The following is a 22,850-nucleotide window of genomic DNA, read 5'->3' on the forward strand; positions in this document are numbered from 1 at the left end:
TGTGACCGTGAGGAACTCAATGAAATGGAGAAGGTGAAGGAAGAGGTGGGAAGGTGTGGTTTGGCTGCATAGGTTTTTTTTTTTTTTTTTCTTCTTCTTTTTAATTTTGAAAAAACTATTGTTATGGATTATTTATTTATTATTTTGTTGTACAAAATATAATTTTAACGGTGAGATCTTGATATTGTACATTATTATTTTCCATCATTATTCAATTATCTAAAATAACTTTCTCATCTATCATTACTCATGAATATGTACAAAAATATTTTTTTTATTGTTTAATAATAATTTAATTTTAAAATTTTAAAAAAATTAAGCTGAGACACTCCCCTAATTTATGAGTTTATTTATCTTGTTACCTATTTTTATAATGTTTTTTTTAAATAATATTTAAAAATGTGTTTTAGTTTTTGAAAATTAAAAAATAATGAAAATGTTACCTCACAGTAACAAAATTGTGAAAAAGCAAACATAGTTTTTAAAATCTAAAACAAAAATTAAAAATTTCTATAAAATTCTGCCATTTCTACTTAGAATTTATTATGAATTTAAATATTTATTTAGAAGTCATCTTATTAAACTGAGATAAAAATATAAAAACACATGGATTTGAGATAAAAGCACAACAATATTAAATTGATAATTGGAAAGAATCTATTTTCAAGAACCTAAACATAATCCTAAATATAATGAATCTCCATCTCAGATTAATGTTTCAATATCCAATTCAATCTTTCTTGTAATTATAATGGGTTGTATTCTTTGGCCAAAAACACAAAAAAAAAAAAAAAAAAAAATTAAAAAAAAAAAAAAAATTAAAATGTATTTAAGAATACATAAAATTATTATTAATAATGCCTATGTTATTATTATTACAAGAGTTCAAGATCTTACTTATTTGGGAAGACTTTCAAAAAAAACTTCCAAATTCAAAGAAGTGATTAATTATTTGACGTGTTTTTAAGCTTATAATTATTTATTCATAAGAAGTCATAATTTAATATTATTATTAAAATGAAATAAATCACTCTACCATAGCATGCATAAAAAAAGATAATATCTATGACCAATCACAATTGTCTGCAAATGGAGTATTGACATCTATTCCATTTTTATCAAAATACACAATAATACCATATTTATTAAACATAAAATTATTTTTAATGATCAAACCCTACCCCAAACAAAACAATTGTGGATAGAATACAATGAATGATATGTATACGACGCTCTATAAAATAATTTTTAACCATTTGTAATCTCTAGATGATTATTAGTGCTGCAATGAAAGTTTAAGATCGCTACTATTATTGCATTCTGAATAACACCTTCTATGCTATGAAATAATGTCGTGGTCGGATTGAGTCCAACCGCATTCAAGATGGTCAAGAGATCATAATTCATTCAAATGTGTAGAGTTATTTGAAAATATTGAAAATGGTTGGACGGGAGATTTGAATGTGTAGCTCGTTCTTCACATTCCCTATCTAAACAATAAAAAATAATATTAAACTCTAGCAAGCCAGCTGTGTAGAGAATTTCTACGTTTAGGCTGAACCACTAAACCTCAGTAAACAGAATATATGTGAAGATATATTCAATTTGTAACGTCTGTAATGTCGATGAATTTAAAGTTGAATATTTTAATAAACACAAAATTTAATTTTTATATCTAATAAAATTTATTAATTTAAAAAATATTGAACTAGTAAACCTAAATAAAATTGATAATTTAAAAACTAAATATATAATTTAACTCTAATTAAAAATTTAGTATTATAATTTGTTTCCATATATACTCTAATTAATAAAAAAAATAAACATCTAATAATTTTATTGGGAATTATATTTTAAGTGGTGTGTATGTTCACATTCTATCTAAAAAATATATAGGAAGAAAAAACCATTATTTCCCTTCAATTCATGTTGACATATTTTATAGAAGGTTTGATCTAAGTCTTATCTTTTAAATCAATTTTGTTGTTGGTAAATGGATTAGATTTTGCCAATCATTTCAGAGAAAAAAAAAATTATTGACTTTAAATGTTTTTTTTTTCTAGATTATTATTTGTGGTCCTTATTCATTTTCTTTCTTTAATTATTTGTTTGTAGTTGTTTGTATTGCTACTTTAATACCATTGTTTATGCGTGTGTTGTCTATTCACCTTGAATTGCACTTAGCTCTACAACATAGCTTGTCTCACATCCCAATTTTTTTTAGGGTGTGATTGGTGTGTACTCAATTGTGAGGGTGAGTTTGTAAGGAAGTGATACATTGATTCGAGTGTTGAGTGCTAAATACGAGTGAACACACGTGAGGGAGTGCTTGTGAGATTTTTTTTTTTTTTTTTTTTTTCTCTTTTAACTTTCTTTTGTAGCATGGAAAATCCAAGACGACATTCCTAACATTACTGATGCACAATTCAGAGAAGCACAACAACGAACTATGGAAAGACTAATTCGAGGAATAGAAGAGTTGACATATCGAATAGGAAGATTAAAGATTCAAAATCAAGCTCGATAGAGGATTCCACTACCTGCGCCCTCAACTAATCAATATGAGGGCGACAATTTTGATCACATTTTGGAATTAAAAGAATATAATTTCTTTTTTTTTTTTAGATTCGTTGAGAGCTAAGATTTTCTTTGCAAATTTTTATGTTTAGAACTTGCATGCTAGAGTTCATTCAGGTGGTAATAATCAAACCTCTTGTAGAGTGATTCGAATCACGAGTTTAGAAACGAGTTTTCTTTACTCTTGATCTTGATCATCAGGGTAATCCGTTCCATACTTTCCCCTGGGTTGATTCCATATCAATAACGGTTAAGAGATTGATTATTATGATTATCCTGACTAACACTCTAAATAACACATTCAAAATGACCAAGAGTTTATAACCTTCATAATTTATGCTAAGGTATATCATCAAGATAACCAATAGTTCATAATTTATAGGAAAGTGTCCAATTATTTGAAAATATTGTTGTACCATTTAAAATAGTAGACAAAATATTTATAACCGTATAGTTTTTGAAAATATTAAAAGGAATTTAAATCATGTACCATGCTTGGACCATTAAAAAATAGTAGAAGAAAAATAGTTTTTGAAAATATTGAATGGGATTTGAACCCGTACTTTGAAGTTTTTTTTTTTTTTTTTTTTTTTTTTTTTTTTTTTTTTTTTTCTTCTTCTTCTTCTTCTAGTCGAGCTCATACGAATTTAGTTGTGGTGTACTCATCTACATTTTGAAATACTAACAAAATCTTATTGAAGAGAGAGTGGAGCATTCTTGGCAAGATCAGACAAGTATAGGTCCGGATCAAGCTGAAAAACGGAATGGAATACTGTCCTTCTCTCAGGTTCGTCGATCCTCTCGACCTTTCTTATCTCGTTGCGGTCCCGCCTATAGTTATAGTGTCGAAGACACAATCGATACATACTATTGCTGAACCAGGTGAATTTTAAAAAATCAATTAGAATGACGTGAATTAAAAAAAAAAAAAAATTCAAAACCTAGTTTATTAAATATTAAAATTATAGTTTAGTTAAAATATTTTTGGGTTTTTTTTTCGGGTTGTATGTGCGACCAGAATTAGTCTACTAGAGGTAACATTTCCATCGCAAAGCAAAGTCACTTCTGATTGGAGAGATTTAGCTATCCCACATCGGAAATGACGTGAAAGGCTGCCCCATACGCTACTAGAAAACACGCCCGAAATGTCATAACAATTCATACCTTTCTCGGCCTTTTGGCTAAGATCAAGTGTAGTATCTGTTCTTATCAGTTTAATATCTGATACGTGGGCCATCGGCCCACATGATATTAAATTAATTTCTTATGGGAGAAGGCCCACCAAGGTAGCTTGCTATCTGGGCCTTCGAGCGTCGCCCTTGCGTTGCACTACTGCATGGGCCTGGCGCACCCCTCCAAGCCCAGTTTAATTGTTTGTTAATTTTTGTTTATTTAATATGTTACTTTCAGTATTGTTGGTTCGATCATTTGATTATTTAATAAATTCTTAAGGGCATTAGTTGTGTGTATGTTTATTACAACTACTAAAAGGAAGCGGTCTTTTAAGATTTAACCTTTATTGTAACACTCAATTTAAGCAAATAGAATATTTCTTTCGAGACCAAGTTTACAGTGAGGGGAGAATCCATAGTTATTATATATATCATGAGTTTATATATATATCATGAGTGATACGGAAATAGATCGAGTAATCTCTCCCTGGTATTTCTAGTAAATAGATCGAGTAATCTCTCCCTGGTATTTCTAGTTTGCATGGTTCAATCATTGAACCCAAAAATTTCTACAATAAAATTAGGTTCTACAATAAAATTAGGTAGGTCCTAGTATAGTTCTGTCACAGCCCAATATTTTACTACGGACCCTGACTAACGACACAGACACAAATGCACAAAGAGATTTAAATATGAAATAAAGAAAATCATCAAATTCTAATAAAGTTTTTCGAACGACAAACACAGAACACAAAGACCGTTTGGAAAATAAATTTCAAATGGATGCAAATATAAAAATAAAGACTAAGACTGGACTGACGCCCCGGGACAATCCATTCCTATGTGACACTTCCCGGCTGATCACGCCCACTCTTGACCGACGCCTCGCGCTCCTGAAAAAAAAAGGAAAACATAGCAAGGACGAGTATAAAGATTATACTCAGTAAGTCACCTACTTGTAAGCTCTCTTCGCATCTTAATTTAACAGGTTGCCACGGTTTCCTATTTCGGTTCTAGGACATCTGGTCCTAATCTTGGTCCCTTGGGGCTTGCCCCTTGGGTTTCACTGGTTCTTCGTTCTTTCATTAAACGCCTAGAGGTTCTTTATGCCAAACTAATATGGTCGGTATCTCTCTATGAGGTGCTACCTCTACATGGCTATCTGGGACTACATGGTACCTAGCCTAGGGGTGTGCTGAGTACCCCTACGCCCATCTAGTCCCCCTATGGGGGGCGCGACCCAACCCGTTCCCATGCAGCTAATGGGCTGTACGACGTGGGGACACATTTCCCATGCGAAATGGCTAAGAGCAGTAAGGACTGATCAGGGACCCCTTGGTCCTCCCACGAAGCTATAGATACCGTTCACACGCTAGCAATCTATGAACACTCCGGGGTACCTTCTTGCCGTGGTAAACCGCTAAGTTTCTAGAGAAAAATTAAGTCTGACTAGAGCGGCATATCGCTCCTAACAGAAATTCCTAATCTTATCATAGTAATGGGCCCTAGCAATTAACAGAGGGTGCATGCAATCTTCTTCTAACATCATAGTATGTAATTCATGCAAACTAGGCATACCGGCTCAACGGGGCGATGACCTCCATCCAGCACCCAAAGCACGAAGTTTGCGCTCAATGGGGCGAATTCGTCCATCAAGCACCCGAAACCCAGCATACACAATTCTAACATAAATTAACGCATGCATACATACAACGGAAGCTTAAAACATACAGCAACACTCATATAATTTACCCAATATAAACACAAAAAATAATCTGACTAATAGTTTACATAGAGAGCTAATCTGAAGCAGGACTACTAGAATGCATGCAATCCGAGCGAATCCTACAAGTATTTCTTCCTAAATACCCGTGACTTACCTGGTTGACGCGTGCCCTTTTTCTAGCGTTTCTTTGCCCGTGAGGTGTCCAAAAATACTGATTTCTTTAAATTAGGTCCCTATTCATGTAAAACAGTATTAGAACTGGAACCGAGACAAAAATCGGGCAAACAAAAAACAACCGGGCCAAATTGGTCGTTCCACGCACGCTCACGCGCCAGCAGCGCACTGGGAGTGCGTAGCCACGCGCGCGGGAAGGCGCCAGTCGCAAGCTGCACGCGCGCTCGCTTCCGCGTAGTCGCGGTCGGCCGGCCCGGCCCGGTCCTGTCGATTCGGCTCGCGTTGCGGTTCGGCCAGGCTTGCAGGCGACACGTGTCGACGTATCGCTGGAGCTGCGTTGCTCCAGCCGATGGTCGACGCATGTCTGGCGCCTGTCGCCGCCCTCCGCCGCTCGCCGACCGTTTTTTTTTTTCCCCTTTCTCTTTCTTCTTTCTTCTTTCTTCTCTATCCTCTGAAAACCGAAACCCAGTCTGTTTTTTCCAATTTTCATATCTTTCAATCCGTAGATCGGATCGATATGATTCCTTCGGCAAAGTTCTAGATCGTGTTACAGCTACGTCCTAGTATTTTTTATGTAATTTTTTCTTAACTATCAGATGATTTAAGAACGTCGGAAGTTCGCTCACCGTTCTCGGACGACTCTCGGATCTCCGCCTTTGGGTTGAGGTCTCGGCCAAACTTCTTCACAGACCGTGCGTGAGTTGTTCCTAGGTGAAGATTTCAGCATTTTAGGATCGATTCACGTAGGGGAAAACTCAGATCTGAGCAATATCGTTCAGAAACCTTACCTCACGAAATGTTCTTAGGTTTTGACAGAACGTCGGCCTTGCTAGCCTCTCAATCCTTGCACGAGTCTCGTCTGGAGATGGATTCCGGCGGTGGTCCGTTAATTTCCCGGCTGACTCCTCTCTAATTTCTCTCTAACTCCTTTCTTTTGCAGGGAATCTGACGGGGTTCTCCTTGGACCCCTATTAGGGCTGGAGGGGCAAAATGACCTTTTTGTCCCTCAGTTGACTTAGCCCTTTTTTTTTTTCTTTTTTGGTGTTACAAGTTCCCTATCCATGATTCTGGTATTTCTAGTTTGCATGGTTGAATCATTGAACCCAAAAATTTCTACAATAAAATTAGGTAGGTCATAGTATAGTTCCCTATCCATGATTCTGCTAAGGATTCTGCTATATAATGAAATAATCTTACTCGAACATTGGAGGCATCCTTCTGGATGGATGGAAGGAATAAGTACAATTTTGAATTTTGAATGTTTTACTTATGTACAAAGTAACAAACATTAGATTTTTCGGTCATTCATTGAATGATAAACTACTAAACTAGGTCAGAATCTAGTCCACGAGAATCCCAATGAAGAATGACACATGGTGCAAAATCATTTGATTGGTTGTTTTAATGACCTCTTTCTCACTTTCGATTTGCCATTAGTTCATTTGTGCTTATGAAATGAAAAAATCATGATGAACACCCTTTAAGTCCTCGCCTAGAATACAAACATCCTCGTAAAATGTCGGAAAAATGAACACAACTTTTGGGAGGGACATTTTAACGACCCTAAATTTCCACATATCTAGAGTCGCCACTAACGTCTCATGCTCATCTCTAATGCAGAATAAAAATCTAAGCATGCTCATCTTTATTAGCGGAAAAATTTAAAATTTCAGAATACATTAAAACATTGGAAAACACTGATTGGAGAGATTTCCATCGCAAAGCAAAGCAAATGTTACATTGGAAAACATTGGAAAACATGAGATTGGAAAGTATCTCAGTCTCCGTAATTTAGAGATGTTCATAGGGTAGGGTGGGTATGAAGAAGTATTCCCAGTCCCCATCTTCGCATGGAAGACAGAGAATATAATCTTCATGCTAGGCCCGTTTAAACAAGGATTTCTCGCTCTATTCTGGGAGGGTCTTCTGGGAGGGTCTTCGCTCTATTAAGGAGGATACTTAGAATTCTACTATGCTACCCTTGTTCATTAAGCTCCATCCCCATTTAACTTGCAAGTGGTTGGATTACTCCTAAAATAACCTAACAAATCTATGATCACTCTTGTTTTCCTTGAATACTTACACATTTCAACTCGTTTATTGTCTAAAGGTGCTATTACTTTGTATCCATTTACCAGACACATAAACCGAATTTCAACCAACACCTTCGAGTAGAAGGATACAAAGAAATTTCATAGAAGCTTTCAGCAAATATAAAATAGGTGTAGTTACAACATAGTGGCCTCATACCAAACCTGACAAAAAGATTTAGCTCATGTTGGAAAAAATGAACATGGATGAAATGAAAGTTATGAACACTCTACCGTCCTCCCCTCCTGGAGAAGACCTCTGAGGACGATTCGTGGTCTATTCTACAGCAAGGTGAAGAAGCTCTATTCTCTTTATATAAAGCAAAGCTCAGCATTGCTCTCACGCGTATCCTTCATAGGATACGCGTGTACCCTAGGAATTAGTACTGCGAGGTGTAACATTTCCATCGCAAAGCAAAGTCACTTCTGATTGGAGAGATTTAGCTATCCCACATCGGAAATGACGTGAAAGGCTGCCCCATACGCTACTATAAAAGACGCCCGAAATGTCATAACGATTCATACCTTTCTCGGCCTTTTGGCTAAGATCAAGTGTAGTATCTGTTCTTATCAGTTTAATATCTGATACGTGGGCCATCGGCCCACATGATATTAAATTAATTTCTTATGGGAGAAGGCCCACAAAGGTAGCTTGCTATCTGGGCCTTCGAGCGTCGCCCTTGCGTTGCACTACTGCATGGGCCTGGCGCACCCCTCCAAGCCCAGTTCAATAATTATAGTACTTGTACAAAATCTTCCTCAAGAATTTTGATTTTTATACTGTGAGATAGATGGGAAGTTAATGTAAGGCTTAATTCTGTTTTTTAGATTAATATTTTATTTACTTGTGTGAGTTCAAAGTGGGCGCTCTGTGAAAAATATTGGTGGTGCAAGCGAAGGAGAAGCACAAGGTTAGTAAGGTAAGTCGATTCGTTTCCTTCTGGGCGTTGAGATTGTTGGAGGACGGAGAGTGGAGTTTTTGGGTGAAAAGAAGTAGAGGATCTCAATTTGTTGCATTTTTTTGTCATTCAAGTGGTTTCAATTTCTCTGGTAGCGAAAACGGTCTTTACCTAACCTAAACGACGGTCGAAAACGAATGGAACAATCGGGCGAAGAAGAAAGGCTCCGCAGACCCTCCTCCGATCCAGATTCGGGCGTACCCACCTGCAGCCCACCAGACACGCTCAGCCTGTAAACGCAACCCACGACCCACAGTTACCGTGCAACCCACGACCCACAATCACGCTCGATCCACGTGCCTGAGGGACACGACCCGACTTGGTCAGGAACCCATGCGCGTCTCTAGCCTCATTGCACGTGTGTGATTCGTGTCTCCGTCAGCTCACTTCACGGCTCGACTCTACAATTGCAGCAGCGACTGGAAAACGGCTTAAATTGTTAGGGTCTAGAAATTTAGTATCGCCCACCTTTTTTACTCTCTTGAAGCTGATTTTGACCTTATTGAAAGGATATAAAGTTAGTATAATAGCATTTTCTCTCTTTCAGTTAAATTAAGTTTAGAACTGGAATTAGGGAAGGAACTAGGTGAATATTTATAATAGGGTTAAACGCATGTGCATAAGTTGAAATGAACTTTGAGGGACAAAGTTAAGCCAATTTGGCAATTAGATGACAAAGGTCAACCAAGTAAATGGCTCTACTATGGGATTGGTTCGAAGAATAATTGTTTTATGTATGGTGACACGTGTCCACTGGACCTACAGTGTCATATGTGTGATGTGCTCGATATATTTTGATGATATGATATGTTTTATTATATGATATGTGAATATATACCAAGTGAGATTAGAATATAAACATATGTCATGTTATCCACGATAAATTATGATATGCTATGAAATGTCACAATACACTGTGATAGGACTATGTTGGACCATGATATATCAAGACATGCTATGAAATGCTTTGAGATAAGGAGATTTATGATGCACAATCCCTAAGATATATTTTAAAAGCTACACTATGAATGAAATGATTTTGTATGATTTTACGTATGCATATTACCGTGTATAATAGGTGAGAAATGAATGAGGGTTCTCTTGCTTGATTTATTTACAATTGAAAATGTTGGAACCTCATACGTAAATGTATGTTCATGTGCATCGAGATACTTACCCTTTATGATGAGTACGGACGTGTACGTTATGAAAAAAATAATTACCATGTTTGTCATGATTCGACGACAGTCGCTATTCCTTCTGAGTGTCCAGCAACAACACCAGAGATGCTAGCTCAACCAGCAGGCTTTAGAAGGGGTGTGTGAGCCTGCTTGGTGGGCCCATACTTGCATGTGTGGATCGTGTATAGAAAAATAAATATGCATCCAATTTGTCCGGACTGAAAAGTCGTCTAAGAGAATACGGTTCTAAATTATAGTCTCATTCATGTTGCATGCGTTTGCATTCCCAGATTTCAATAGTGGGGTCAGTTACTGAATATTTCTTAAAATACTAAGTCTTGTGCTACTCTTATATTTCAGATAAAAGCAAGACACTCCGTATGGCTGACGACGGCATCTCGTTAAAGCCATGAAACCTGTATCAGGGTAGTTATATTTTATTTTGTAGATCTTAAGTCTATCTAGGGCATAGTTTTTTAGTCTTTTCTTTGGTTTTATTTTATTTTACATTGAGCATTTTATTTTAAGACTCTTATGCAAACATATAAGTTCATAACATATAAGGCCCAGATTATATCATGCATATGGTAGCGGCCCTATCTTCCTAGAAAATTAGGGTCGTTACAATTTGCATGAGTGAGAATGACATTTTTTCGGTTTCAACAAGCCTACTATTTTGAGCACTTGTTCAAATTAGGAGGTGTGAATATAATTTCACCAATAGAATTAGAATTTAGTTATCGGGAAAGTAGAGTTCATTTGAGTGTTAATTTTAGAACTTAAGTTCGAGAATAACTTAGTTTATTGTTGATCATAAATTAATTATTTATTAAAGAACCAATAATATTTAAGATATAATTTTGAGTTTTACAGTAGGGCAATTCTAAGTTTAGATTAGAATGAGAATAAAAACTAATTTTGTATTATTAAAATTTACCAACGCTTAGGTACTAACTCATAATAAAGATAATAAAGATTGAATTTAATTGAAAGAAAGAATTAAAAGAATTAAAATATTCAAATTAATATTTAATATAATTGATACCTCTTTACATATTATATTATATAATTTAAAGCACTCGGAATGAGGTGTAAAATTTCCTTTAGCTATCCCACATCGGAAATGACTTGGAAGGCAGCACCTTACGCTTCTATAAAAGAGGCCGAAGATGTCTCAACAATTCATACCTTTCTCGGCCTTTTGGCTAAGATCAAGTGTAGTATCTGTTCTTATCAGTTTAATATCTGATACGTGGGCTATCGGCCCACATGATATTAAATTAATTTCTTATGGGTGAAGGCCCACCAAGGTAGCTTGCTATCTGGGCCTTCGAGCGTCGCCCTTGCGTTGCACTACTGCATGGGCCTGGCGCATCCCTCCAAGCCCAGTTTAATAATGGTTTGTTTTTTCAATTGTTTCGAAAAGTACTAAAATATTTAGTTTAATAATTTTACTTTTTCCAGGTGTTTCTGATACATTTTTTTTGACATAAATGTTGAGAGGTCTGCCTTTTTTAATTTATTTCAAAGTTAAGTAATTCCCATAATGTGGAAAAAATATTTAAGTGTTAATTGATTTTTAACGGACATTTCCCAAAAACAAAAATAATTGTCTTGAATTAGGATCTATATTTTTATTATTTGTTAGTTGTTTTTCTAATGGGTTTTCTTCCAAAAAAAAATAAAAATAAAAATAAAAAACGTTATTTAGGATTTATTTTTATAATTTTATTATCCTAAAATTAACCCCTCAATCATCAATCTTCTCCTCCAATTACTTACTCTTTTTAGTTATCGATGATTAAAAAAGAATCAATTTTTCTTTTCTTTTTTTAATGTGAATGACATACCAGCTCAGCATTAGTGAATTGATAATTGAAAAGGATCTCTTTCCAAGAACCCTAAACATAATCCTAATCTTATATATAATGAATGCCCATATCTAAGATTAAAGTTTCAATATTCAATAAAACCCTTTTACATTAATACAGTGTAATCTGGGAAGAAAAAAGGAAAAATGTATGGGAACAAAAAATCTAAATCATTTATAGGCAAGAATTTCTGAGCCCAAATTCTTCTTTGTTGAGTAACTTAATTCTTCACTAAAATACAATTTATTATAAATTATAATAAACAATAATCCATTGTTTTCACTTGTATTTATAATAAACAATAATCCATTGTTTTCACTTGTGAAAAAAAATAAATTAAATTCGGACACGAACTCTATCTTTATGAATAGGGAGATAGGATAGGAAAGAAATGAACATTGGAATAGAGGGTAATAAGAAACCATACAAAAGATCTCGTTGTAATTGAATTCTTTCAATTTTTTTATACACCAAAAGCTCAAAGAACGAAAACCACTCACCTTTTTCCTGCCAGCCAGATCTTATTATGAACCAACACAACAATCCATTGCAAGAACAGGTGAAATTTGCAGAATTTCTAGATAAATTTCCATTTTGTAATCGAGTCCGACACAAAAACTTCTATTTTTTTTTTTTACAAATCCCAAGACCCAAATAATGACTCCACCAATACATCAAATTACTCCATAAAATAACAATCGTCTACTCTTGCCACCAATTTCATTTTACCAATTTAGTCTCTGCTCAAGCAAGGCATTCATATTAGATATAACCAATCTTGTACCTGAATATGCTCACAGTTCTAGAAGGTTGAGGCGTTGAAAGCAAAAAGCAAGAAAGAGTGATTCCGTCAACGATTCGTATCGGGCATCATTAGCAGGCACATCCACCCGACTGCTGCTGGGATTGTGCAGCACCACTGCCTGAGGACTTCAGGTTAACATCAACCATGTCTTCTTGTTTTGCTGATGAGAGAGTTTCCATTCCCGGCAAAGCTGCAGCGATTTTTCGGAACAGTGCCTGCACAAATTATAGGGATGGCCGTTAGAATACCATAAACGTGTACGAAGATTTTAACATAATTTTTGTCAAAGAATGGAGTAATCCTAAAACATCTTCGTCAAGTTCCCTAGAGTATATAGCAGATGATTGGTATATATTCAATCTGGAGGTACAGTACAAATATCAGGCTATCAGAGTATGAATGGTTTACCTTGATATTGAATCCAGCTTTAGCACTTGTTTCGATAAACATGACATTTAGTTCACGAGCTTTGGCTTCTCCTTCCTCTATGGAGACTTGCCTACCAATGCAGCATATGGGAAAATGGTGAAACAACATGCCAAACAAGACTTCTAAGTAATGTGAAAAAACGCAATATTAAATTGAAACCTTTTTCCCTTAGAAAATATAGGAGCAAGAACAGTGGTAGATCACAACATCATGTTCTACTCTTTTTCCACACATTACATATAATAAAACGTAAGATTATCTGATAATGATATGCCTTAAAACAATATTGCCCAAACTACTGATATACTATATTAACTTTAATCGTCGTCCAAGTTCAATATTTAACTAAATGATTTTTTTAGAGAAAGATCAAACTAGATGAAACTTAGAGCTCAATTTATTTTGAAAGCTATATTCATAAATCGGATAGCACAATGAGTAGTAACAACAAACTATTTTTTGCACATCTGACCGTTTGAACAATATGGAGGCAAGAACAAACCTTCAAGTTCTAGACATCCCCTTACTTCCGACATAACTAATTACAGATTGGTTGCTGAGTAGGCTCATAAGGAGTGTTTGGTTTGAACAATATGAAGATGAGGATTTGAACATCTGACTGTTAGAAACCAATTGGCCTATGCTTAGGGTATTTTAAAAGCCAAAAAGATTTGCAAGCTCTCTATATCACTTCAATATCATTAATATTTTTCTTAGAACTCCAATTCAGGTTTGCATATATTATTCAGAATTGAAACAGATAAAAAGATAGAACATGCAAACGAAATAAAAATCCACGGTTAACCATTACCTCTTCTCCACAAGGTCCGTTTTGTTCCCAACAAGCACTATAATGACATCACTGCCCCTCTCAGTGCGCACCTCCTCAATCCATTTTGAAGTGTTTACGAAAGTTTGCCGGCCTAAGTAACAACAGGATAAAAACAGTTCAAAATAATCCCTTGACCACATCATGGCACAGAATTAACTCCACAGCATGTAATCGAGTAACTATATGAGATTAAGGACCAAAAAGGCTTTGGATATTAGATCCCAGATCCACCCCAAGAGTATACAAGATATTTTATCACAACACCGAAGAATACACATTTTCAATTGGTTTACTTAATTATTCTCATTCAATAGAAAATTTCAGATTCCATACTTGCAACATCAAAAACAATGACAGCGACAGATGAGTCCCTGATATAGCTTGGTATTAGACTTCTGAATCTTTCCTGTCCAGCAGTGTCCCTGAGAAACAAAGCAACATACAATTTATAAATGTACAGCAAAACCCATTCTTCTGGAAAAGACAAATATGAAAGTTAGTTAATCCAATTAAATAGAATGAGAAGTATCATAAATATACGTGAAAAGAAGTCAAAATTGATACATTAATTTATAAGATGTGTCTATCAAAAACAAAGGAAAAATTTGATTAGCGCACCTGTAACATTTTTTTTTTTTTTTATTTGATGGAAAATATACAGATGGCAAAGATACATTAAATTAAACATTGCTTGTTACTTAGTTTCTAGATGATATTATCTATAGAAACTAATTAGTTCCTTCTAGTTGTCTGAAGTTTTTTTATTCTGCAGTTTTCTTATTAACTTCGTGCAGCTTTTTCTGTATCTCCTTTCATCCTCGAGTGGCAGGCACAAAAGGAACAGGCCTAGGAGTTAAAAGAAAAAATAAGGATCTCCAATTGGCCATGTTCAGAAAGATAGCACGGTAGTTCTGAAGATTAGCGCGAGAGGCCCAAAAGAAGCCACTAAACTATAAAATGACTACCCATTTCTGACAATAGTTTTTGTTGGAGATGAGTTCTATTGGAGCTTTTATTTAGAATTCATAGTTGGAAAGAGATAATAGAATCCTTCTAAAGGTTGTTTTCGTTTCATGGGATCAAATTATTTTTGGGGCATTGCCCTATTCATATTTGTACAAACCTTTTACTTTTAACATGTGTTTTCTTCTCTTTGTGCCAATTGGAAGACTTTTTTTTTCATAACTTCCTTAGCCAGGGTTGTTGAGGCTTTGCTCCTCTACTTTTGTACATTTCATATTTTCAATCTTGTCTATATACATAAATGACGTGATGTGAGACCAAGAACTTTTATATCTGAAGAATAAAAACAATTAGTGAGCTTTACAGAGAAGCAAATATTACTTTCATTAATTCCATCCCATAAAAAAATTGGGCTCCCTCCCTATGAAACCCTCCACAACCATATTTAAAGAAGAGAATTAATTTTATGTTTGGTTTTTTCCCAATATTAACATTGATTCTGCAGAAGGTGAGAGGCCACATTTCATCCAATAACACTTTCCATTTGATCCTCCCAAAAGAACTTTTTAATATATATCTTCAAATTTCTAACAACTTTATTGGGAATACTATGAAAGAATTAATTGCTGCAAATGAGCACCCCCACCTCTACAGACTGAAGCAGCAAACCAGTTCAATCATTTTTTAGAATTTTCCTCCAAAAAGGAATTCCAAATGCAGACTTTTTGGATTTCCTCCCCCAAGGACTACACCTTTAAATTTATTTTCAAGTTTCAAAGGAGAATAGTTTAAATCTAGGAGGAATAGCAATACTGGGTTGTTTGCTTGTTTCCGTGGTTGAAATATATCATTTATACCATGGACTCAAGCAAATAAATCACATGATTTATATACAACACCAAAATGTGATTAAATTAGAAGAGTAATGTGAATAAGTAAAACCAATAGAAGCAGTCATCTATATATGAACAACCATAAATTTGTAATTTATCTTACCACAACTGCAGTCGAACGGTACGATCTTCCAGATACATGGTTTTTGAGAGAAAATCAATGCCAATTGTAGCCTGAACAATGGCACATAATTATATATTGCAAGAAGTGAATGTGTGGTATAAATTTGAAACTGAAATTTAGAAAGAACTTTTGTATCCAACAAAAGATAAAAAAATAAGAAAAGAGAGAGAGAGAGAGAGATGGAACTATATATCTACCATTCATTATCAAAAAGGAAATACACGAGATGGAAGATAATGCACCCTTTTGATCTAGATGTAATTATGATACATTTCCACTTGGTCAAGACTAAACAAAGAACATAATCCCGAAAGGCTTAATGTAAAAACCTCAAATTGATGCATTGAAAAGAACACCATCAAAAGAATATTCAAGAAAATTATTGCTGAGATAACCCAACAACATGATGAATCTAGCATTTTCTTAGTTCTTATCAACTTGAAAACTGATCAGTAGCACAATCCACCTGTCCACTGAACATTAATCACTCCTAATCGGCTTCCTCTCTATATCCTGTTCCCCATAGAAGCAGTGACAAAAATGTCCCAATAGTCAAAAACCATACAGGACTTGTCATGTCGTGCTGTCAATGCAGTTACAATAACCGAAGACACATCTGGTTTCATGAATCATATTGTGTAAAATTTTGGTGTAATTAAAATTACCAAATTGAACATGAGAATGATTATAAATCTTGGTCAATGTGTCAGACAACCAAAGCATTTCTAACGTAAACGACGTGGAACGAACACACAATTGCTCTATCAAGTTAGCAGTTGGATTATTGGCAATGCTCACCCAACTCCATGAGGTATGGACAAAATACTAGGCATGCGAGGACATGTAACATTGGTTTTTTTTTTGTACGAAGTCAGCCAACTATTCTTGAAATAATCCAACAAATTAAAATATGGGAAGTAAAGACCAAAAAGCTTTTCAGTCCACAAAAGTTAGCAGGAAGTCAGATCATGATTCCAGAATAATGGTCTAGATTCAAATTAGCTGAAAGAAAGGCATCAACGAAAACCCGCCCTTCTCCTCATTTCGATCCAATTCTGCAAGGCGTACCCAATAAACTAGTACTAAAGACTAATGGTGTTGACAGCCAACAGCGCTAAATTCTGAACATCATTCACCCGGAAGCAGCAAGGTCAGAATCATAGACTTAAAGACACTGCTTGATTACTGAACTCTCGACTAAGAACTAATATATTGAAATAAACACAGAGTGTGGAAGGAAAATGCTGATCGCCTATGAAGAAAAAACCAAAAGATCTGAAACCATAAACACGGAATTCTCGGCCTCCTCAATGACACAACGAGACACAACAGAAAAGAAAACCGCATATAATCAAAGAAAACTGCAGATGGAAACAAGAGGAATCAAAATTAAAGATGAAACAACAGGATCAGGCATTGATCAACAGTATCCGAACCGATCCGGCCGCAACGTGTGATACAAAGAAGGATCTAAACAATTAAGGATTCAGCAGGGAATTACCTGATATGTATTATCGAATTTGTCGTACATGAAGCGTGTAATGATGCTGGTTTTCCCAACAGACTGGTCTCCGAGAAAGACCAGCTTATACTTCGCCAGAGCCGACGTCGGTGCCATTTCCGGAGAGATCTCTGGTTTACCTTTCCGACAGAGGAAGAATTACAGAATGGAGATGGAGATTTCGGTCGAGGTCAGCTGCAATGGAAACTCTCCCTTTTGGCCCAGTTCCTTCTTTCTTTCTTTGATCTGGACTCTGCTTTCAGTTTCCCACTGCTCGTTAAGGATCTCAATTGTGAATAAACGGGTCGGGTCGGGTCGGGTCGGGTCCTTCTCACTCCCAATTTTTTATTCCATGATTTTTCTAATAAGCTGAAATTTACATTTTCGTCCTTCACCAACACACTTTTTTGTTCATAAAATGTAAATTTCGTAATATTTTAGTCATGTAATTTTCAAACCCGACATTTTCGCTCGAGTTATGAGTTTCATACCATTTTTGTCTCTACTGTCGGTTCTCTATAACTCTTCTATCGACAAAAACTTTAACCCTTCTGTATTAGGTTACGCAGGTGACGAATGTATGACAGTTAGAATTGTTCGTGCACAGTGTCACAGCCAAACAAATGTGTATAAGTGGTCCAATACGAAAAAAAAAAACAGTTTTGTTTCAATAAGAAAATCATAACGCCGTGCAGTAAAAAATGTAGGACCGTGACTGTAACGATCCAAATCCACCACTAGCAAGATATTGTTCTCTTTGGGCTTTCCCTCAAGCCTTTAAAACGCATCTCCTAGGTGAAGGTTTCCACACCCTTATATATGGTGGTTTGTTCTCCTCCCCAACCAATATGGGACATCACAGTGACACTTAGGCCAATATATGGGAAGGGACATTCTTATTGAAACAAAACTGTTTTTTTCGGTGAAATACGGTTGGATGTGTATGTTATTGTACGAATGTTTGTTATTTGTTTTGATGCCTAATAATCATGATAAATAAATGTTTTGGGACCACATATGTGTATGTTATAATTTTTTAATGTAATAAGTGGGGTAAGGGTTACACGCCGTTTGTTTCAAGTAATCAGCTACTAATTGTCATATGAGGTGTAACACCCCTAATTTTCTTAACTTAGTGAAGTTAATGCTTTACTCGAAATTCATAATAAATACATTTAAATAAAATAAAAATTAAACATATCCAAAGCAAGATTTATGACCCGGTTTGAATATTTCTTTTATTATTATTATTATTTATATTCAACTAAAAATTATTTTCATGGTAAATGTTATACATTATATGTATCGAGTAACCAACCACCAATAGTTAGTGAAAAGCGGTTTCTGAAAACCATTATAAGTAATTAGATTACACGCAGTATATTTCGAGTGATCGACCACTAAGGTCCCTTGATTTTTATTGATAAACTATATGGTTATTTGCATATATTGACCGAGCATGTTTTTCTATAATGTAACCATTAAAAATTATAATAAATAAGTATAAATTAATTCACTTATAAAAATTAAAATTTTAATTAATATCATTATAAAAACAACCGATTTGGTTTTTTTTTTTTTTTTTTTCATACTTTAATTTATAAGTTCACAAAGTATGGAAAAATTAATAATTAATTAATTATAAACAATAAATAATAAACCAAAAATTGTAAATTGCAATATAATAAATAGAGCGGAGTTGAAGGGTATTGCTGCAAAATACAAAATTACAAACGGCGACTTCAACCAGAAGGGTTTAAGCAAAAGGGTTTTTCCTTCGCCGTGTTATTTTGGTTCTTCGTCGCTACGGTACCATTCTCCAGTCGAAGCCGCCGCCGCCGCCACAGGGTTTGACACGGTTAGCGCAGGCTTGAATAAACTTTTGTTGCATTTCAATCACTTTCTTTGAACTGCTTCAGTTAGGGTTTGTGTTAATTTCCATGCTTTATCGATTCATACGAGTTCTTGGATTGATGATTCGTGAAATTCTTCCCGAGATATGATATAAAAGATCGAGCGTAGCGTTCTACACTAGATGCATCGGGGCGTTTCCATATTTGCCCGTCGGATTTTTTTGAGTTCCAGAGTTGTCGGAACTAGCAATGGTTTTCTGTTCTCCAAGCTGAATCTTCTGAACCCTAGTTTCCATGGATTTTCAGTGTGTAGGGTGTTTTCATTTGTTCCGGCGCACCGTCGTACGCCTGATCCTGATGATCCGTCCACCTTGATGAAGGAAGATGGAGTCTCTGTTTGTTCCCAGATGTGGATTGAGAATTTTCGGGAACCGGATAGGATCATTTCCAATTTGTCCACGTATCTTCGGAGGTTTGAGTTGTGGGTTTTGGCGTACCAGAAAGTTTGTGCGGATGAGATGGGCGCCTACATGCCTCGAAATGCAATACAAAGGTCAGCACTGGAAGATTTACTGGCGCTTAGAAATGCAGTTCTGGATAGTAAGTTCAAATGGGGAGCAAGATTGGAGTTCTTCATAAAATCTCCAAAAGATAAGACGGATTATGAATCGTTGTCGAAGAGGAAGATAAAGGCTATCTTGACAACAACGCAGCCTGCTGCATTTCAAGATAAAATTGTCCAAGAGGTTCTGTTTATGATTCTGGAACCAATTTACGAAGCTCGGTTTTCGCCGAAGTCTTATGCATTTAGGCCTGGGAGGAATGCACATACAGTGCTGCGCGTAATTAGGAGGCATTTTGCTGGTTATTTATGGTATGTGAAAGGTGATTTAAGTACAATTTTAGATGGCATGAAGGTAGGGATGGTGATAAATGCTTTGATGAGAGATATAAGAGATAAAAAGGTGATTGATTTAGTTAAAGCTGCTTTGGTTACACCGGTTATAACGAGCAAGATCGATGAAGGGGAAAAGAAGAAGAAGAAGAAAAGGAAGTATCAGAAGAAGAGAGTATTAGCTGACGATGAGCCGAAGCCTGATCCATATTGGTTGGAGACATTTTTTGGTTTCGCTCCTGAAGAGGCGGTGAAGAATCCTTCATGGGGACACTGTGGGATACTTAGTCCTCTTCTGGCCAATATATGTTTAGATGAATTGGACCACTGGATGGAGGGAAGGATCAAGGACTTCTATTCTCCATCTAAGAGTGATGTCATATGGAATAGCCCTGAAGGAGAAGCAGATCAAGGAAATACATCTTGGCCAGAATTTGTACCGACAAGTGGTCCGGACAAGACTCGGAAGATGGACTACGTTCGGTACGGAGGTCATATTCTGATTGGTATTCGAGGACCTAGGGCTGATGCGGCAACGTTAAGAAAGCAATTGATTGAGTTTTGTGATCAGAAGTATATGCTCAAGCTTGACAATGAGTGCCTTCCCATTGAACACATTACCAAGGGTATCATGTTTCTAGATCACGTGCTTTGTCGAAGAGTCGTGTATCCAACACTTCGGTATACTGCTACTGGTGGTAAGATCATTAGCGAGAAAGGTGTTGGTACTCTCCTTTCGGTCACGGCAAGCCTGAAACAATGCATTAAGCAATTCAGGAAGCTGAACTTTCTAAAGGGTGATAGGGATCCTGATCCACAGCCTTGTTTTAGAATGTTTCATGCCACACAAGCTCACACAAATTCACAAATGAACAAGTTTTTGTTAACCATTGTTGAGTGGTACAGATATGCAGACAATAGGAGGAAAGTGGTGAACTTTTGCTCTTACATCCTTAGAGGTTCGCTTGCAAAGCTTTATGCTGCGAAATACAAACTCCGTTCACGAGCGAAAGTTTACAAGATTGGGGCTCGGAATCTCAGCCGCCCATTGAAAGAGAAAAAAGGGCAATCGCCCGAGTACCACAATCTTCTGAGGATGGGCCTTGCTGAGTCGATCGATGGCCTTAAGTTCACCCGGATGTCTCTTGTCCCTGAGACCGATTACACCCCGTTACCAAATAATTGGAGACCTGATCATGAAAAGGCTCTACTTGAGTTTATAATGCTCGAAGATCCTAAAACGCTCGAGGAGCACCGTAGATGCATTAGGGAACAGGGTCTTGTCTCACCCCAGGATTACATTTCAATGCTTGTATGGAATTACAAGAGGAATGCAACTATGGATCAGACGTCCCTGATGAACACTATTGATCATCGAATATTGGGCTCGAACCTGGACAGTCTCGGTTCTAAAGCCAAAGAATTGGAAGAGCATGATGAATCATTTCAAGCGGCTGAAGTATAAGGTTCTTTTGTTTGGATAAATTATGCTCTTCATCCTTTCCAGCCAGCTGCATTAGACTCTGATCCTTCAAATGTGATGGTTGGGGGCTGCAAGACGTTGTGTACAATTTCAAATCCTCAACGACTTGCACTGCTGTGTTTTGGAGCCTTACCTCAATGGAGACAACAACCCTGTTGCTGATCTGAGTCAGAAACTATGCCATTGTATCAGATATGGCCTATATATTCTCCTGCTTCCTATCCTATGTGGCAAGGGGCAGTCAGCCCAATTTTGACATGGATCAACTTTGTGCTTGGGATTTTATGAAGCTAATTTTATCATCTGATGTATATGTGCACTGGCCATTCATTTTTCCAATTGAAAATCCTACAGAGATTCTAGTTGCAGTAATCTTTTCTGTTCGAAAGTAGAGGCAAATGATTGTCCGGTTGTTTCAGGTACGCCTTCCTCAAATAATTCTCAGATTTTTTTCCTTCATTTATTTGCTTAGTTTGAAGCTGATCCTTCCAATCCCACCAAAAAAAAAAAAAAAGAGGGAGAAAATAAAAAAGGTTGCATCTGTTTGGTTTTGTGATTCGAACAGGAATCCGTGTAATCAAAGGATTTCCTGCATTATCGCTTGTATGGAATGAGTCAATCATTCACTTTGTATCTTATTGAACAAAAATGGTGATATTGTTCTTCCATTAATATGAATTTCAATTTTTGGGAAGTATCATGATCATCCAATTAGAAGATTTCAGTTTTTTCAAATGAATGATTTGAAAGACCTATTGATTTTAACAACTGAGTGTAGATTTGATCATTCGAACCTTTCTGTTTATAGATGTGGATCTTGGACCTATAAATGTGGGGATATTCTCGAAACTCACAAAGAGAAAAGGTAATGAGTTAGATAAAAAGAGAAGAAACTTGGATAAAAAGAAACGAAAACGAAGTGCCTTAGACAATTTTTTTTTTTTTTTTATTGATAACCTCAGACCAATCAATTAATACGTAATCGAGCGGTCTTAAACCCTAAACATGTTCTGAGATAGAGATCTATAGTGGCTGCAGTGTGGGTGGTTGGCAGGGGAGGAGTTCATTGAAAACAAGGGGTATTGTTCATTGAAATAAGAATCTCATACTCTCACACTAGCTACACATGTAGTTAAAGGGGGCCTTATCAAAATTATAGGACATTACCATAATGAATAATTCTCTGATTCCTTCTGAAATTTCGCTGCATTAGATATGAGGAAAAGATCTAGGAAAAAAACAAACTCTCCATTTTTTTTAGGGCTCGGAGCAGATTAAGCTTTCCATCTTTCTTCTCCATCTTCGGCTCTATCTCGAGCTCG

The 22,850-nt window shown here is 36.0% G+C and overlaps 2 protein-coding genes and 3 non-coding genes across 5 annotated transcripts; 4 read left to right on the forward strand and 1 right to left on the reverse strand.

The window, feature by feature from the left end:
- The first annotated feature begins 3,737 nt into the window (after positions 1-3,737).
- On the forward strand, positions 3,738-3,933 carry LOC111787148 (U2 spliceosomal RNA). The gene has a single exon (XR_002813903.2). It is a non-coding gene; the product is annotated as a U2 spliceosomal RNA (small nuclear RNA).
- Positions 3,934-8,260: 4,327 nt separating this feature from the next.
- Positions 8,261-8,456, forward strand: LOC111802770 (U2 spliceosomal RNA). Its single transcript, XR_002816306.2, has one exon. It is a non-coding gene; the product is annotated as a U2 spliceosomal RNA (small nuclear RNA).
- Positions 8,457-11,063: 2,607 nt separating this feature from the next.
- On the forward strand, positions 11,064-11,259 carry LOC111802771 (U2 spliceosomal RNA). Its single transcript, XR_002816307.2, has one exon. It is a non-coding gene; the product is annotated as a U2 spliceosomal RNA (small nuclear RNA).
- Positions 11,260-12,154: 895 nt separating this feature from the next.
- On the reverse strand, positions 12,155-17,560 carry LOC111802393 (ras-related protein RABH1b). The gene is made up of 6 exons (XM_023686739.2): positions 17,298-17,560; positions 15,776-15,846; positions 14,150-14,238; positions 13,796-13,907; positions 12,964-13,054; positions 12,155-12,770 (listed from the first exon to the last, which is right to left on the reverse strand). The coding sequence occupies exons 1-6, from the start codon at positions 17,412-17,414 to the stop codon at positions 12,624-12,626; spliced, it is 627 nt and encodes a 208-aa protein (XP_023542507.1). The 5' UTR covers positions 17,415-17,560; the 3' UTR covers positions 12,155-12,623.
- Positions 17,561-19,016: 1,456 nt separating this feature from the next.
- LOC111802240 (Intron maturase, type II family protein) lies at positions 19,017-22,196 on the forward strand. The gene has a single exon (XM_023686538.2). The coding sequence runs from the start codon at positions 19,333-19,335 to the stop codon at positions 21,508-21,510; it is 2,178 nt and encodes a 725-aa protein (XP_023542306.2). The 5' UTR covers positions 19,017-19,332; the 3' UTR covers positions 21,511-22,196.
- The last annotated feature ends 654 nt before the right edge of the window (positions 22,197-22,850 follow it).

The sequence above is a fragment of the Cucurbita pepo genome, chromosome 15 (assembly GCF_057944985.1).
Source record: "Cucurbita pepo subsp. pepo isolate OVF chromosome 15, ASM5794498v1, whole genome shotgun sequence".
NCBI classification, from domain to species: domain Eukaryota; kingdom Viridiplantae; phylum Streptophyta; class Magnoliopsida; order Cucurbitales; family Cucurbitaceae; genus Cucurbita; species Cucurbita pepo.

Excerpts from the sequence above, each read along its gene's own strand:
- LOC111802393 (XM_023686739.2), bottom strand. The coding sequence starts at position 17,414 with ATGGCACCGACGTCGGCTCTGGCGAAGTATAAGCTGGTCTTTCTCGGA. Across the intron at positions 14,239-15,775 it reads ACCGTTCGACTGCAGTTGTG|GGACACTGCTGGACAGGAAA; the intron begins GTAAGATAAATT and ends TTTGTTTCTCAG. Across the intron at positions 13,055-13,795 it reads ACGGACCTTGTGGAGAAGAG|GCAAGTCTCCATAGAGGAAG; the intron begins GTAATGGTTAAC and ends CTGCATTGGTAG.
- LOC111802240 (XM_023686538.2), top strand. The coding sequence starts at position 19,333 with ATGCATCGGGGCGTTTCCATATTTGCCCGTCGGATTTTTTTGAGTTCC.